Raw genomic sequence first — 16,956 nt, 5'->3', positions numbered from 1 at the left:
ACAGTAGCCAACCTGCATCTGTTTTCATGTTTTGTACACAAGGACTGACCAAAATTAAATACTCACCAGTGCAAATGCTAACATATTTGTCTTTTCACTTCTTCTTATGTTTATAAACAAAATTTTAAATTTTTAGCCTTAAATTTGGAGGGTTTTCTAGTGTAATTTATTTTTAAACCTTTGTTTTTTGATCGCTAAGAATATGCATTATATATATATATATATATATATATATATATATATATATATATTTGCAAATATGTTGTTTGGTGTTTTCATTGAAAAAGTGAAAAGATGACCCCCAAATCTAATGTAGCAATGAGTTCAAATTCAGAATAGAATGTTTAGTTAATTAGGTCAAACGGATGTCCTCATGACTTGTGCGACCTCGAAAGCATTGGCCAAACATTATCATGATTTTACAGCTCAACTTTTCTCAGTTTGTAACAGTCTTGTTCAGAATATCCTGATAAATCCAATTGAGAACCAAACCATCAGAGTACAAGCCTGCCAAACCATACCGAAAAGGAAAACACAAGTGCCAAAAAGACATAACAAACAGTAGCATGCAACCATCCCCTGCTGCAATGCTAGCTTGCAGGAAATGTATATACAGTAGCAGCACTCCATCATAAAGGCTTGCAACATTTCATTCAGATGTGCAAGCTATTCACATCACATCTATTATGATATATCCCAGCTGTCATCTCATCCCATGTTTTGTTTTGCTTTGCAATTGTCCATCCATTTGAAATTTCCCGTGGGGTCCTCTTTTCATCCCGTGCTGGAATGTCGAAATTTCGTGGTGTTTGATCAGTTTTCATTGCAAACATTAAGTGCTCCTTTGATGGGTAAACGGTTTACTGACACTTAAAAATAATTGATGGGTAAAACTTTTATATTCATGTTGTTAGTTATTTAAAAAAATATTGTAAAATAAAGCACAATAAAAAACCCCAAAACTAACTTTAAAATTTTAATTTTCGCTTTTACTTTTAAGCTGAAGGCAAAACAATAACCTTGGAGTATCATGTCGATAAGTGTCTTATGTATTAAGTTCCTTCTCTTCTTTAATTGATGAAAGAAAGTAAAGGATTAAGGAAATGATGGTTTGCACTCCTTTCTCCAACTCCTGCTGCCAAGTGTAGACACATCCAGAAACACACTTCCAAAGACCAAAGGAGCTTGGGAATTCCAAATCAGGTCCAGTGAGCCCCACCCTTTTCCGTCCTTCCAGATCCAAACAATTCCTCACCCACCAGTCTCATGTGTAACCTCACTGACATGTGGACTCGATATCTTTTCATGGCCAATACACACGTCACTGAGATGGACTCCTAATCTGATCGGCGCTCACTTTTAACTCATGCTTCTTTTGTGTGTGTTTTGATTTATGCATGGGAAAAAAAGCTAGTACCACCCATATAAACACCGACGACAAAGCTGGGGCCCACATGTCAGTGGGTGAGTTCTCGCCTCCTTGGGTGCAAATCACGCCCCCCTTCTCCCGTGCGGCCTAGGCTTTCGACACGTGAGCATGACACTGACAACGTGGCCCCACCGTGATGGTCCAACCCATCAGTTACGTGCGCGTGGCGATGAGGAGACTGTCCACTCCACTATTCCTCTATTTTTTTCTCTTTTTTTCTGAGTTCGCACCACACTTGCGTCAGGTCAAAGGTGGGTGTGGGGAGATCGAACTCCAACTATGCAGCTTTTACATGGATACCCCTCTCATTTTCACTCACCTTTTTGCATATGACCCTAGTAGTTTTAATATTTACATAAACCAGACAAACATTTTTGAGAGAGAAAGGATACCATAATTGATTGGCTGTACATCCAACATGACAACTTTGATCTTGATCTCCTGAGGGATAGAAAGATGAGGCAAAAGCATGGCCAACCTTTGACACCATAATTAGATTGGAGGTGCTAGTTATGGATCAAGAGAAGAAAAAGAAAGGTCGTGGCATGAAAAGACGTATGATCTAAGACAGGGACATAGAGGACCATGGATGATGGCTAGAGCAAAAGGAGACAGTGGTGGTGTGGCGGCGGCAACGATGGTTACAGAGGAACATTGTATAAATTGTTGTGGTTAAATGGTATATGTGACGCTGATGTGGAGACACAATATATTCTCGCTAGATTTTTCGTGAGAGAATTTAGTGTACGTGACAAATAAATATTTGTATCTAGAACTGAACATATGTACACATTTTGTTATGGCACAACACAAAATTATATTGTAAATAGAAATTCTAAGTATGCAAAAAGCTGTTATATGCATTTTCTTAGCTGCATGCTTGTCGCCTCTAATGCTCTTGGGCCAAAATTCCAAGAAGCATCCATCATAATCCAAAAGGCATCACGTGATCCTAGATTTATAACATTCCCTAACATTATATTATCACACATTTTCCCCCTCCTATTGCTGTGTTCCATATCTTTCCATGGAAGACAGGTTCACATGTTTTTAACTTTTAGTGAAAACAATTAAATATTTGCTCAAAACTTTATCTGTTATTGTTAATTGTTTGTTAATCTTAGAAGTATTTGAATAACATGCGTAACCATTTTGGTAACATCACGCGAATTCATAACACATTATTTACGATCGACTGGTCGGACCATCAAAATATCTTCTCAACCAAGAATCACAATAACATCATTTAAATCATCCTAAACTAAAAGAAGATAACTCCAATCCACAAGATCAGCATTATCCTATCCCCCCATAGCCCCAGCCTTAGTTCAGCCATCCATAATAAATAGCCGTGCCACCAGATCCATCCATCCATTTTTCAAGCAAGAATTAATTTGGGATACCTTAATTAGAGAAAAGAAGAACAACGGAGTGAGATTCTTTAGTCCGATCCCCCTCGCTCCTGGCTCCTGTTAGTTTATTTATTTATTTATTTAATAATAATAATAATAATAATAATAATAATCACCTAAAAAGTGGTCGTACTTCTTCCATCCATTTAAAATAAATCCAATTGCTATTTCTCTCCTAATAGTACTCCTACTCCAGTTCAGAAGCGGAGGTGAGAAAAAAAATAGTAAAAAAAAAAGAGAGGAGCAGAGGAAGGAAAAAAAACAAATAAAATTCCAACCTGGTGCGACCGCACCGGCACCGCGCTGCGGACACGCCCCCCCTAATGCGTCACGCCTCCCCCGCGCGCACGAGGACACACGCGTTGCGCACCCCCGACAGCTGGACCCCACCACGAGGAGGGCCCACCTGGCGGTGAGAGCGGAGGCGGGGCGGGGCGCGGACCGGGTGCGCGTAGCGGGCGGGCTCGAAGCCTCTTCTACTGAGGCTATAAATAGAGCCCCCACCCCTCAGCCTCCTCGCCTCACACCCACCCCCTCCTCCTCTCCTTCCCCCCTTCTCTCTCTCTCCGAGAAGAGAAGAAGGAAGCAGTCGTCACGCTCACCGACCGACCGCTCGCTCGCTCCACGCGAGGAGGAGGAGGAGGAGACGACGACGACGAGGCACCACTGAGGCGAGCCATCTAGAGGCTGCGGACTAGGAAGGAAGGAGGGGGGAAAAAACTTGGGAAAAAACTAAACGCATCACAGGAGGAGCGAGGTGGGAAACCCTAGTCAAAGCCGCCGCCGCCGCCGGTGGTGTTGGAGGAGAAGACGGATCTGGCCGCCGCCGATCGCCTGGTACGGAGATCCCCCGCACCCCTCCTCCCCTGCTACGGAGTAACCCTAGGACGACGCGGCGACTGCTGCTGCTCGGAACGGCGAACGAATTGAACGGGATGGGACTTGGGGGACGGGGCGACGGAACCCTAATAGCGAGTGGGGGTGGTTTGATTGGACGCGACGCGGCGGATGGCTCTTCTGCCGTGGGGGGGAAGGCCTGCCGAATTGGGGCTTTTATTGGGGAGGAACATCTCTCGAGGCGATTTTGCCGAATCTAGAAACCAAATGGGGATCAAGGCTCAGGGGCGGTTGCCAAATCTAGTAACGATCCTCGCTTTACGAAGAAAATTTCAGCCAGATTGCTGATTTAAGACGGGGGGTTTAAATTCATGGGTGCGGGTAGATCGAGCGAGCAGAGTAACGGGGGAAATTGCGTCATGGAGTAGTAATAAAGGAATAGTACGTATTCTCTTTTATTTTGCAAGTGGAATGAAATGCTGAGTGATGGTTCAGTTCAAATGGTCCATGTGCTGCTGCTTCTCTGCGCGTCTGTTCAATGCTCTGTTATAAATTTCATAATAAATTCTAGTTCCTGACAATTGACTAGACTTAGTGCCTACATTGCTTTTGCTTGTATCAGCTGCTGCTGTTATTGTTGTCTAGATTTTCTTTGTTTGTCTGCTTAGCCAATCAAACAAGCATTTTGGACTGTTTCTAATCTTTTCTTACAATGGTGTATGTGTGAAATTTGACTAGTCTGGTACTCATGGTACCGTGTACTACCTCCCTTTCACATTATAAGATTTTCTAGCCTTTGCTAGATTCATATGGATATTAATGAATCTAAACATATTTACAAACAATATACATTGATCAATAGATCAATCTAGACATAGCCAAAACGTCTTGCAATATGAAACAAAGGGAGTAATATTCATCATGCTAGGTTGTGTAGAGAGTTGCGACTGCTAGAAGGTTCAAACTATTGCTTTATCTGCTGCTATACGTTTGCTCTGTTTTGTTACTTAGTTTTGTTGTAAATACCTTAGTTTTGTTGTAGCTGAAATTGTGTTAGTTTGCATGAAGTGGTCATTTGTCGCATATAGATGTTTATCCCTCCATAGCTGTTTATCCTTTTTATCTCTCCAGTTAAACACCTAATTGTGTTGCTGCTCAAAAAGGTGTAGCCTTTGGACTGATTCGTAGTCGGTTTATTGGACATGTCTAGCAGATGCTGTTCCTTCTGTTATAGATAACTTTTAATCTGGGATAGTCAAAATTAAATACGCATTCTGTTATAGATAGCTTCAACTCATAGTTGATGGTTCATGAATATGTGCTTCTGTTGCTAATTTGGAACTCATAGCTGCGTTGTTGCTGAAAAATGTAGCATTTGGACCGGTTAGCTGTGGATTTCTCAGACCTGTCAAGCAGAAGTTTTATTTTAGATAAAACTTTTATATTCTGAGCAGCTGTGAATCACTGCATTTTGGGCATGTTTGTATAAAGAAATCAGTTGTCATTTACAGATAGATATATGGTCATTTTTAGTTACTATAAGTTGAAGTAGCGATGGGTTGTTGCTCTTTGGTCAAAGGCAGCATAACTAGATTAATTTGTTGTTTGTAGACACATGCTCATTTCAGTTTACTTTTGGTTGGGAGTAGACTGTCAATCGCGGTCAATGTTTTGGCTGATTCTACAAAAGGGACCATCTGTCAGTTTTAGTGTGTATTGGTTCATTTGTAACAGAGTTATTGTGATCCAGCATCTATGAAAAAATGATGAGGGTCTCTCGCGTTAATACTCTTTTTTTTTCATGGGTCCTTTTGACGCTATTTCTTCAGAAAATGTTGCATGTTCAATGTAAACACAGTTAGAGTTGGACTAAGGGATTGCAAAGGAGATTGCTGTTGGCAGATTGGATCTAGGATTGGGTTGAGCTAGTCAAAGTTTCTAGATTAGTTGAGCACTCTTTCTCACGCTGTTATTTAGGTAGCCTCTATTTTACGCAAGCTTAAATGTGTCATTTTTCTATTTAGTATTCTCGTGAAACCTGATATTGCTGCATCTCATGTTGAAGTTCAACATCATTCTTATTCCAAATTTCCTCCTTTTTTTAGAACTTAATGGTTCACACTGTAGTACTGGTGCTATTTTTTTTTGCATGGCTTTCCTTTAGAAATAACACAGAGTCTAGCCTAGCTTTCACCCTTAAGTAGATATGTCAAACATTTCCATGCATTGAATAGATAATGAACCATCATTCTTTTGTTCTTAGCTGTGTTCTGCATACTTATTTACTTTATCTGTAAAAGGGTCTGCCTGGATGCTGAGATCCTGTATCGCTAGAACCCAAATTCTTGAGATGGGTAGGAAGTGGACAACAAGAGGATGGAGTGGGCAGGGTCGCAACACAAAAAGAATCCAGCGAAGAATGATATTCAGGTCACACCACCTGATCGAAATGTTCCTTTCCTGCAGTACCATGTGATGAGGACTCTGCTCTAATTGTTCACTTACTAGTTCAGTTCCCCTGTCCGTTTGTGGGCAGGCCATCTCACTAGCGGACCGAAGCATCCAAGCATCCCTTGAGAATCCTGTTCTTGCTGTATATTACTTATCTTTTGCTGGCTGTTTTTGCAGATATATTTTCCTACAAAAGGTCAATTGTAGCTTTCAAAAAGTAGGTGCTGTTGCCCCAGAAGATTAATATCGGGTCCAGTAGTTTCTACAGATTCAAGCTATATGCATTTACACATGACATGGGATCTCGAGGAAGGATGTTATTTGACCTTAATGAGCTCCCAACAGAAGCTGAAGAAGAAGAAGCTGCTGTCGTTGTGTCACAACCTCAGAAGACCCTTCCTGTCCCCACAGCAGGCCCCTCTTTGTTTCCGCAACAGGAAGTAACACAGTCACAGGGAATATTGAACAACAATGCCTTCAAGCATGCATCATCTGGTTCAGGTTTTCAACCTTTTGTGAGGAGCAAAGATTCACAAATTACAAAGGAGCCAATTAAGGCAGAAGGTAGTTTGACTGCTAGTGTAGCCACTACATCTATGGTGACCAATGATGTTGGTAAACTGATTGAGCCCTCCAATCAGATTTCTCAGGCAGCTGAAAGAGAAGAAGGTGAGTGGTCTGATGCAGATGTTGCTTCTGACACTGCAGGGAGTAGTCTAAGCAACAAAGAAGAGTCGTCTGGTACTGCAACTACACAGGTGAAAAGAGATTTCCAAGTAAGCGAACCTACTGCTGTTAAATCTGGTGACATGAATAAAGATGAGGCTGCTGCTGAGCCTAGTGACACTGAAATGGTGGATGCGCCTAAGGATCAAGTGGTACGTGGTCCCACAGGACTCGAGAGCACGAAAAATTTGGAAAATAAAGGAAATCAGCCCGGGGATGATTCAGATCCGTCCAACAAGTCAAAGGATGTTAGAGGTGTAGAAGCCAATTATGCATTGAGGTTTGCGAGTAACCCTGCAAAGAGACCTAAGTTGGATGAACACAAAGAGGCAATGCTCGGTAAAAAGAGAGCCAGGCAAACAGTGTTCATTAATGTTGAAGATGCGAAGCAAGCTGGCACGATGAAGACGTCAACACCCAGAAGGCAGTCGTCCTTTCCAGCGCCAATTGTCACACGTACTGTGAAGGAAGCTTTTCGCAATGCTGGTGGTATTGCTGAAAGAGCTGGAGAAAAACAAAGCCAGTCAGCCATCAGGGATCAGAGGCAATCTGAAACTGGTTCGGAACGGAGTAATTCTGCAGACCCGACTGATCAAATTTCTGAATCCAATGGTGATGCTGAGATGGGGTCTCAAGGTAGGCCAAAGAAAATGAATGCTGAAGAAGCCCTTGCAGATGGTTATCAACAATCAATGCCAAGGCAGTTAAAGGGCAGACAAATCTCTTCTCAGAGATCAGCTGTAACAGGACAGAATAATGCTGATCAGAAACCAGTTAATAAAAGATCTCTTGTTTCAAAAAAACAAACTACAGCAAATAACATGCAATATCAAGACACATCCGTTGAGCGACTTATACGTGAGGTGACAAGTGACAAGTTCTGGCATAATCCAGGTTTGTTCTTTGTTGTTCATGTTTAATTTGAGTGGTTTATTGAAACACCATTGCTCAATTTGAAAAAAAAAAGGAACTGTTCTGTGGGAAAATGCATTTTTTAACCTGATCTTTCGTCTGATATGCGGGACATATGATTGGTTGAAATTTGTGGAAGTGCCATGTGATGATTGTTATTGCTCTGTTTTACTGACTTCCATTAACTTAAAAGTTCTACCATATGCCATAAGGGCCGGGTAATCTTGTTAACATATCGTTTAAATGTTCTAAGTTCTATGGTAATGCTCATACTCATCACCTGTGCTTAAGGCTGTTAAAGTTTGCTCAAAGTAGAACTCTGTGTTTCTTCTCTTATGTCTAATACCATGGCTATAAGAATTTTCATCTGTATTTTTTCTTGGGCTCATGTATGCCTTATATAAGATTGATGAATCTCGACTGTTTTTTCATTCTAAAATTCAAAAGGAACTGTTTATCTTCTTTTCTTAATTGCACACTCATGTTTTGTAATTAAAAAAACCTGAACAGAGGAGGCAGAACTTCAATGTGTCCCTGGAAGTTTCGAATCTGCTGAGGAGTATATTAGAGTTTTCGAGCCTTTGCTTTTTGAGGAATGCCGCGCTCAGCTATATAGTTCCTATGAGGAGAGTGTTGAGTCTGTATCAAGGGATTCACATGTCATGGTGCGTGTGAAAACTGTGGATAGGCGTGAAAGAGGTATGTTTTTCTGATCTGCACCGTGTTTTGTTGATGTATGTTGCAATGCAAATCACCTGGGAATGTTTTGCCAATTCTTTCAGGATGGTATGATGTTGTTGTTCTACCCATGCACGAATATAAATGGACTTTCAAAGAAGGTGAAGTTGCAGTTTTGTCATTTCCTCGGCCTGGTTCAGGTAGCTATTCTGGATCTCTCTTATCAGTATTAAGGCCTGAAGACTCTTCTCTCTGAAAATAAAATATTTATATATTCTTTATTTCCAGCTTCCCAATCAAGTAGATCTAACAGACGGAATGCTGGTTCAAATGAAGACTCTGAGTCGGAGTGTGGACGACTTGTTGGTACAGTCAGGCGCCATACGCCTATTGATACACGTGATCCCATTGGGGCAATTATTCACTTCTACCTTGGGGATTCATTTGATTCTAACAGGTAGGCTAGTATTTGCCAAAGTTGCTCTTAACTGTACTGCACTTTTTACTAACCTCTTTGTTCATTGCAGATGCATTTGTTATTGTGAATGTATTCTGTTTAGAGTGGTTTGAATTTTTATATATCTGATTTCTGCTAATTAGGAGTTTAGGACTTGCTCGTTCAATTCTGGTAGACATGGCATTCCTAGAGCTTGCAGTGCTCAATATATACGTTGCTTGACACAGAGTCATTTTTGGTTCATATAATAAGCAACACTTACATGCCTATGATTTTAGTTCTTAGCATACACTATCACAGTATTTTTCTGGGAATAGCAGATGACCTGCAATTTCTTAGTTAAAGAGGCATTGAAGGCAATAAGTTCTGTGTTAAGCAACCACAAAACTTGCAACTAGTAACACAATATGGGCTTCTAGTTGGAATACAAAAAAAAACTAGTTTAGATGTTTGTTGTGCAGCCAGCAGAATTTGTCCCAGTTTTCTCTCTCTTGCCAGCGTCCAAGAATGAGCCTAGTCCTTCATCATCGCCATAACTTGCACCATTGCCTTCTATGTTGAAATGTTCTCTGATTACGTTCCTTCCAAATTTCCAACCAGTAAGGATAATTAGTGACTCTAGTCCAGCACTTGAGTTTTGCCATTCATTTGTGAGCCCTACACTCATAATTGAACTGAACAGTAGGACATGCATGCTGAACATGCTCAGATCACTGTACCTTTGCTAGACTAGTCTATGGGTTTCTGTGACCACCTGTTGCATGAACTTAGCTCAACACAAAGTAAAAACGGACAGGCTTATCTGATAAGACCTGTATGATTCATGTACTCATAACTTTTAAGATTTCCTTGTATATCTTTGCTAACTTTGCTTCCATTTGTCTCATCACTCTGCTGTATGTGCAACAGTGAGACCAATGTTTTGAGGAAACTGCTACCTCGGAGTACTTGGTATCTGACTAGTCTTGGTTCCCTTGCAACAACACAAAGGGAATATGTTGCCTTGCATGCCTTCCGCCGTCTCAATGTTCAAGTAATGTGTTTTATACATTTTGCTTTTTTGATTGATATTCTTTTCCAGTTCTAATAGAAATCTTTCTGGCAGATGCAAAATGCTATTCTTCAGCCAAGTCCAGAGCACTTCCCCAAGTATGAAGAGCAGCCACCTGCTATGCCCGATTGTTTCACTCCAAATTTTGCTGATCACTTGCATCGTACTTTCAATGGGCCTCAGTTATCAGCAATTCATTGGGCTGCGATGCATACTGCTGCTGGTACAAGCAATGGAGCGGTGAAGAAACAAGAACCCTGGCCTTTCACATTAGTGCAGGGGCCGCCAGGGACAGGAAAAACCCATACCGTGTGGGGAATGCTAAACGTTATCCATCTTGTTCAGTATCAACATTACTATGCTGCTCTTCTCAAAAAACTTGCTCCTGAAAGTTACAAGCAAGTTAGTGGTAACACGAGCAACAGCTCGGAGGCTGTTGCTGCAGGGTCCATTGATGAAGTTTTACAGAGTATGGATCAGAACCTTTTCCGAACCCTTCCCAAGCTTTGTCCCAAGCCACGGATGCTTGTATGTGCTCCATCAAACGCTGCCACAGATGAGCTGCTTGCTCGTGTTCTTGATCGTGGTTTCATAGATGGTGAGATGAAGGTCTATCGCCCTGATGTTGCCCGTGTTGGAGTTGATTCACAGTCTCGTGCTGCACAGGCTGTTTCAGTTGAGCGGAGGACTGATCAGCTGTTAATGAAGGGCCGTGATGAAGTGATTGGGTGGCTACAACAGCTAAAACTCCGTGAGCAGCAGTTATCACAGGAGATAGCCTTTCTACAAAGGGATCTTACCGTGGTTGCAGCAACTGGCAGATCGCAGGGTTCAGTTGGAGTAGACCCAGATGTGCTTGCTCAAAGGGATCGTAATCGTGATTTTCTACTCCAGAAGCTTGCTGCTTCAGTAGAAAGCAGGGACAAAGTATTGGTGGAGATGTCACGCCTGCTGATATTGGAAAGCAGGTTCCGTGTTGGCAGCAACTTCAATATGGAAGATGCTAGGGCTAGTCTAGAAGCCAGTTTTGCCAATGAAGCAGAAATTGTTTTCACAACAGTTTCAAGCAGTGGTCGCAAATTATTTTCCCGCCTTAGTCATGGTTTTGATATGGTTGTTATTGATGAAGCTGCTCAGGCTAGTGAAGTAGCAGTCCTCCCTCCACTTTCACTTGGTGCAGCTAGATGTGTGTTGGTTGGTGATCCACAACAGCTCCCTGCTACTGTTATCAGCAAAGCAGCTGGGACTTTGCTCTACAGCAGGAGTCTCTTCGAGAGGTTTCAGCAGGCTGGTTGCCCTACCATTTTGTTATCAGTGCAGTATCGGATGCATCCCCAGATCCGTGAATTTCCATCAAGATACTTCTATCAAGGGCGCCTTACAGATAGTGAAAGTGTAGTCAAATTGCCTGATGAGGCGTATTATAGAGATACATTAATGGCACCTTACATATTCTATGACATCTCACATGGTCGTGAATCTCATAGAGGTGGGTCATCTTCTTTCCAGAATGTTCATGAGGCACAGTTTGTTTTACGATTGTATGAGCATCTTCAGAAGTTCTTGAGAGCTAATGGTGGCAAGAAAGCATCTGTTGGTATAATCACACCGTATAAGTTGCAGCTGAAATGTCTTCAGCGGGAATTTGAGGAGGTCATGAGTACTGAGGAAGGGAAGGACATCTACATAAACACAGTTGATGCTTTTCAAGGACAAGAGCGTGATGTGATTATTATGTCATGTGTCCGTGCCTCAAATCATGGTGTGGGTTTCGTGGCAGATATACGGCGTATGAATGTTGCTCTTACTAGAGCTAGGAGATCTCTATGGGTACGTTTCTTTCCCGCTATCAAAATACACACTAAAACTGTTAGATGACCCTGCTATATTATTTGTGTACTGATCATCGCTTTTGTTGTTACAGGTTGTTGGTAATGCCAATGCTCTTATGCAGTCAGAGGACTGGGCTTCACTTATATCAGATGCAAAGGCCAGGAAATGCTTTATGGACCTTGATAGCATTCCCAAGGACTTCCTTGCCATGAAGGTCTCTAACACTCCAGGTAGAAACTCTTCAAATAACATGAGGAACATGAGGACGGGTGGACCAAGGCCGAGGCATTTGGAAATGCTTCCAGATTCCAGGGTTAACATGAGGCCTGATGAGGATGAGCGTTCTAACTCTGTTCCAAGAAATACCAGTTACAGAAATTTGGATGATCTGGGGCGTCCTGGTGATAGGTCTAGAGATAATCTGCCGTTTGGAATGCCTAGGAGGCCAAATTCGTCGAATGGTTCGAGGAGAGAAGTGTAAGCATGGCTGTAACTGTACATTTGCTTGGTCTGTGCAAGCCTTGGTGGACCTTGGATTGGACAAGGTGACATCTTTTCAGAAGATGTACACTTGCTCTGCCGTGGATTGGACGGTGATGAGGTGTTGGTATTTGCAGCACCAGAGGAATCACCATGAAGCAAAGCCTCTAGTGACAATGGGTTGCAAGCCTCAGCCGCCTGCACCTAGCGATGCTGTTTCGTTGGCTGGGTTTGGCTCTTGATATCTAATGGAGCAAAGCTGCTTCATGTCCTCGGTGTTTTGGAAAATCACATGAAATTTCCATATCTGGTGACCAGAATTGAGGAAGGCTGTCAGCTGGACAGATTATGCCTGACATTGCAATGCTTGCTTTTTAGCATGCTTTAACAGAACCTATCATCTCATAGATATACATGCATGGGCATTTTCATTTTGAAACATACCAGGAGAAAAAAAATCTCACTGGCTCTAGAGCAGGTTAGGTTTCAAGCATCTGTTGCAAGATTGCTTCTGCAGCAAACATTCATGCTTGATATGTCCTGTAGGATTAGTATGCTAACATAGGCAGGGCTTTTGTAACATATGACATAAGCTCCCTCTGTATACAAAATCCGCATCTAGAAAAAGTTGATTATTTGATTCAGCTGTCATGTTGTTACCTCTGTTCCTGTTGCACATGGTCGCCGAATGCTGTATCGTGTATATATTGTAAGCTCACATAAATTTTCCACAGCATGTTTTAATTTGTATTTTTTTTGGTATTTTGTGTTCTCGGTATGAATTGTGCTTCTGTGACTTTGGTTTAGTTTTGATCCTTTCCAGTGAAGCAAAATTGACCTCATGATGTTTATGTCTACTGTTTATCAGCCATGCAGTGGTTATTGTTTATTACCTGTCTCAACTGCTATGAAATTGTGATAGTTTGTCATGATTCTGTTACAGGCTTGGTGTATTTTTGGATTCCTTAAGTTTGGAGGATGCTGGTTCGATCTTCATCTTTGCTAGCATTTTGGATGCTGGTTATATTGTAATTGTCATATGAGATCTCAGGTCAGCATTTTTATACTTCGTATTCTTGTTGTGTTAGATTTGCTGGTGTTCATTCTCTCTTCACCTGTGCATGATGATGTGTTTGCAATTATTATCCTGATGTGTAGGTAGTATGTGCAGCCAGGCCCGTGTGTCCATTGGTGATGCAGGTTGATGCCTGATATCCTGGACAGACAGATCGGCCATGTTGGTATGTTTATACATAGTGGCTGAGTTTTATTCTTTTGGTATGTGTAATGTGTTGGAAAGTTAAAACCAAAAGATGTAATTTGTTTTTGTTACAATATCCGTTTTTCTGTTGTCAGCAGAAACATGGATTGTATATTGACTGTAAGTGCTACTGTAGCAGAGTAAAGCGGGGGGAGGTTGTGGTCTTGTGGACCAGTCTGGCCGGAGATGAGAAGATCTGATCCTCTGGCGGACAAAGTGCTTGGTGCAGAGAAGCAGCAGCTGCAGCTTCTCCTGCAATGACAAGCAAGTACCCCGGACAGATGGCCACATTAGCTGATGGATTCATTGCCTCAAAGTAGCACTTTTCAAGCTTGTGAGGGGACCGGCACCGATCGCTTGCGGCTGGATCTGCAGCCACCGCATGATGGACCAGCAGCAATGGACGACAGGCTGCTTGAAGCAGGCCGGCGACGCGCATGTTGATACAAAAAAATGTAGTATAACGTGCCCTTGTTTTACTCAAGTCAGGTGTCCCCGATGGGACCGCATGGACACTGCTAATCGGCACTAGTAGTAACTCCCGGCTGGGATGATGAAAGCTCCAATTGGACGGCCATGTCAATCTCAGCTGTTTGCTCTGCCGTCCGGACAAATATCCAAACACAGCCTGACAACACTCTAAAATGCAATCTTTCCTCCGGTTTCTTCATCCTGTACTTTGGCTTATTTGTCCCTCTCTTCATCTCTTCCAATGGCACGATTGAAATCTCACACAAACTTTTGCTATTGCATTGACCCGGTTTCTCATTTATGTAATCACTCCTTGGTTGCATCACCAGCACTCCAGCTTCTTATAACCCAAGCGGCCGTTGCAAGCTTCGCCGCCCGTGTGCATTGTATGCCACCTCGCTGTTGTCTGTGGCCGTGGTGACTTCTGTGGTGCCGGCGGTGAGTTCGACGGCGGAAGAATAGTAGAGGCCAGGCCATGCCGGTGAAGAGCAGCGCCAGCTTCCGGCTCACCGCCGTGCCGGTGGTGGTCGTCGCGCAGCTGCTCGCCGCCGCGGTGCTGACGCTCACGCTCGTCTGGGTGCTGCACTTCAGGGGTGGCGTCTCCTGGGAGATGAGCTCTAACCGTCAGCCGATTTACATGGTAGCTAAAACTATCTTAATCTACTTATGCTATTGTATCAATGCTTTATCTTAACATGTCATGCTGATTTGCCATTTTGCAGGCACACCCTCTCTTCATGGTGATTGGGCTTATCATCTGCACCGGAGAAGGTAATTATTAGCTAAACAAACGGAATTAATCCATCGGCAAGTTATATGCATCAACCAAAGGATACTGAGGTGTGTGTGTGACTAAATAATGTAGCGTTGCAATGATGGATGATATGGTTGCTTGCAGCGATAATGGCGTACAGGATCATCCTGGGGCCAAGGGGGGCCAAGAAGGCAGTGCACCTGCTGCTGCATCTGGTCGCCCTCGCCTTCGCCGCCGTCGGCCTCTACGCCGCCTTCAAGTTCCACCATGATTACAGACTCCCTGACATCCGCAGCCTGCATGCTTGGTTGGGGATAACCACTGTAGCACTCTATGCTCTTCAGGTCTACTTTCTCTACTCCCAAATTTATTGCGGTGTTGATCTGTGCAAACGTACTAAGGCCTTGTCTAGTACCCACAAAGTTTCTCCAAAAACATCACATCGAGTCTTTGGACATCTAAATGAATTATTAAACATAGATGAAACAAAAAACTAATTGTATAGTTATGGGAGAAATCGTGAGATGAATTTTTTGAAACTAATTAGTCCATGATTAGCCATAAGTGCTACAGTAACAAATATGTGCTAACGACGGTATAATTAGACTCAAAAGATTCGTCTCGTGGTTTTTAGACAAGTTGTGAAATTCGTTTTTTCATTTGTGTCCGAAAACCACTTCCCATATCCCCGGTCAAACGTCTGATTTGATATTGCTGGCAAAAAAAATTTACCATCTAAAACACCCAAGAGGAAAGAAGCTGGCTCAGCTCACGCACAAACAGTGCGGGCCAAAATCAATTAAATAGCCTAAGCTTAGGAAGGTTACAGGATTAGAGGTAATTAGGGGACTTGCTATACATGCCCCTGCTCACCAAGTATAGAAGAACCTATGCCATCTTTGACAATCTGTCCATGAATGTCCGTGAAATAGAAGAGGGAAAAAATCGAACAAAAATCCCGAAGCAAAAAAGAAAAGCAGTGCAATGAAGTGCACAACCATATAACCCGGAAAGTTTTGAAAACCGGTTTGTTGTGTAAATATGAAAAAGAAGAAACCAGCAGTGGATCGCTCCATTTAATTGAAAATTCAATATGTAGTATATTGATGACTAAATACGCTAATGGTGATTTTACAATTAATTCATTGGGATCATTTCAGTGGCTGGTGGCATTTGTGTACTTCGTGTTCCCGGGTGCCGTGATGACGATGAGGGCCGACTACGCGCCATGGCACATCTTCTTCGGCATCGTCGTCTTCCTTATGGCCGTCTGCACCGCCGAGACCGGCCTAGCAAGGTTCGTCTTCGCTGTTAGCCGCTATCCGAATGAAGCGTTCGTCGTCAACTTCGCCGGCCTTGCCATCGTCATGTTCGGCGTCGCCGTCGTCCTTGCTGCCATCCTTCCTTCAAGATATTAGCAAAATGCAGCTTTGCAGACTAGCAGCAGAACAAAAGCGATGCATGTTAAGTACCTGGTGGCATGCGAATTGTGTCGAATTTGGAGTAATTTTTTTTGACATAATTGATGTTGTTTGATCGCTATGACTTGTTTTACTAACTTGGGTTAGAGTATCACCTGTTGTCGAATAATCCATCCCAAATTCTTTTGGTTCCCACATTAATAGCAGGTCGAATTCCGGCATTGAATAGATCTGCGGATAAGAATATTTGTCCATCTGTTCTCCTATTCTCTCGAATCCATGAAGACATTGATTTTGCAATAAGATCCATTATGTTCATTGCATAATAAGCTCCCTTAAAAAGCATTGGCGCACGTGTAAACGAGTTGCTCTACAATCTGATTTTTGGCTGCAGAACATAACAAATAACTAAAACTTGACTCAATAATAAAAAATTATGGGCCCACCGTAATCTACTTATCACTAGGGTCTACCTTACTACGGAGAACTCCAAAGCTGTTGCCTGACGGAGCGTGATTATCGTGATTTTATGTCATGATAATCATAGTAATCATGATAATTATGACAGCTTCTCCGTCGGTTTGAACCCTGGTGACCACACCCTTTGGTGGGAAGATATCTTTTAAGGTTGAGATTGCAATTTTTGAACATGGTTGGTAAGACTCTCACATGCTTTCGTCGAGATTGGGATTGTTATTTTTTAATGACTATTTAAGAAGATGGTTAGAGGTAACTTTTGACACAAATTTAATCCCTCTATCCCATAATATAATCACTTCTTGC

General features: G+C 42.5%; 2 protein-coding genes across 2 annotated transcripts; both read left to right on the top strand.

Moving 5' to 3' along the window:
• Window positions 1-3,364: 3,364 nt before the first annotated feature.
• LOC102712572 (uncharacterized ATP-dependent helicase C29A10.10c-like) lies at window positions 3,365-13,024 on the top strand. The gene is made up of 8 exons (XM_040528186.1): window positions 3,365-3,678; window positions 6,307-7,749; window positions 8,278-8,466; window positions 8,550-8,645; window positions 8,734-8,902; window positions 9,812-9,935; window positions 10,008-11,783; window positions 11,878-13,024. The coding sequence occupies exons 2-8, from the start codon at window positions 6,426-6,428 to the stop codon at window positions 12,265-12,267; spliced, it is 4,068 nt and encodes a 1,355-aa protein (XP_040384120.1). The 5' UTR covers window positions 3,365-3,678; window positions 6,307-6,425; the 3' UTR covers window positions 12,268-13,024.
• Window positions 12,663-16,535, top strand: LOC102712293 (probable ascorbate-specific transmembrane electron transporter 1). Its single transcript, XM_040528187.1, has 7 exons — window positions 12,663-12,744; window positions 13,210-13,317; window positions 13,425-13,507; window positions 13,664-14,638; window positions 14,721-14,769; window positions 14,897-15,096; window positions 15,913-16,535. The coding sequence occupies exons 4-7, from the start codon at window positions 14,474-14,476 to the stop codon at window positions 16,168-16,170; spliced, it is 672 nt and encodes a 223-aa protein (XP_040384121.1). The 5' UTR covers window positions 12,663-12,744; window positions 13,210-13,317; window positions 13,425-13,507; window positions 13,664-14,473; the 3' UTR covers window positions 16,171-16,535.
• The last annotated feature ends 421 nt before the right edge of the window (window positions 16,536-16,956 follow it).

Source organism: Oryza brachyantha, chromosome 10, assembly GCF_000231095.2.
Source record: "Oryza brachyantha chromosome 10, ObraRS2, whole genome shotgun sequence".
In the NCBI taxonomy this organism is placed as follows: Eukaryota; Viridiplantae; Streptophyta; class Magnoliopsida; order Poales; family Poaceae; genus Oryza; species Oryza brachyantha.
This window is presented reverse-complemented; position numbering and strand designations above follow the sequence as displayed.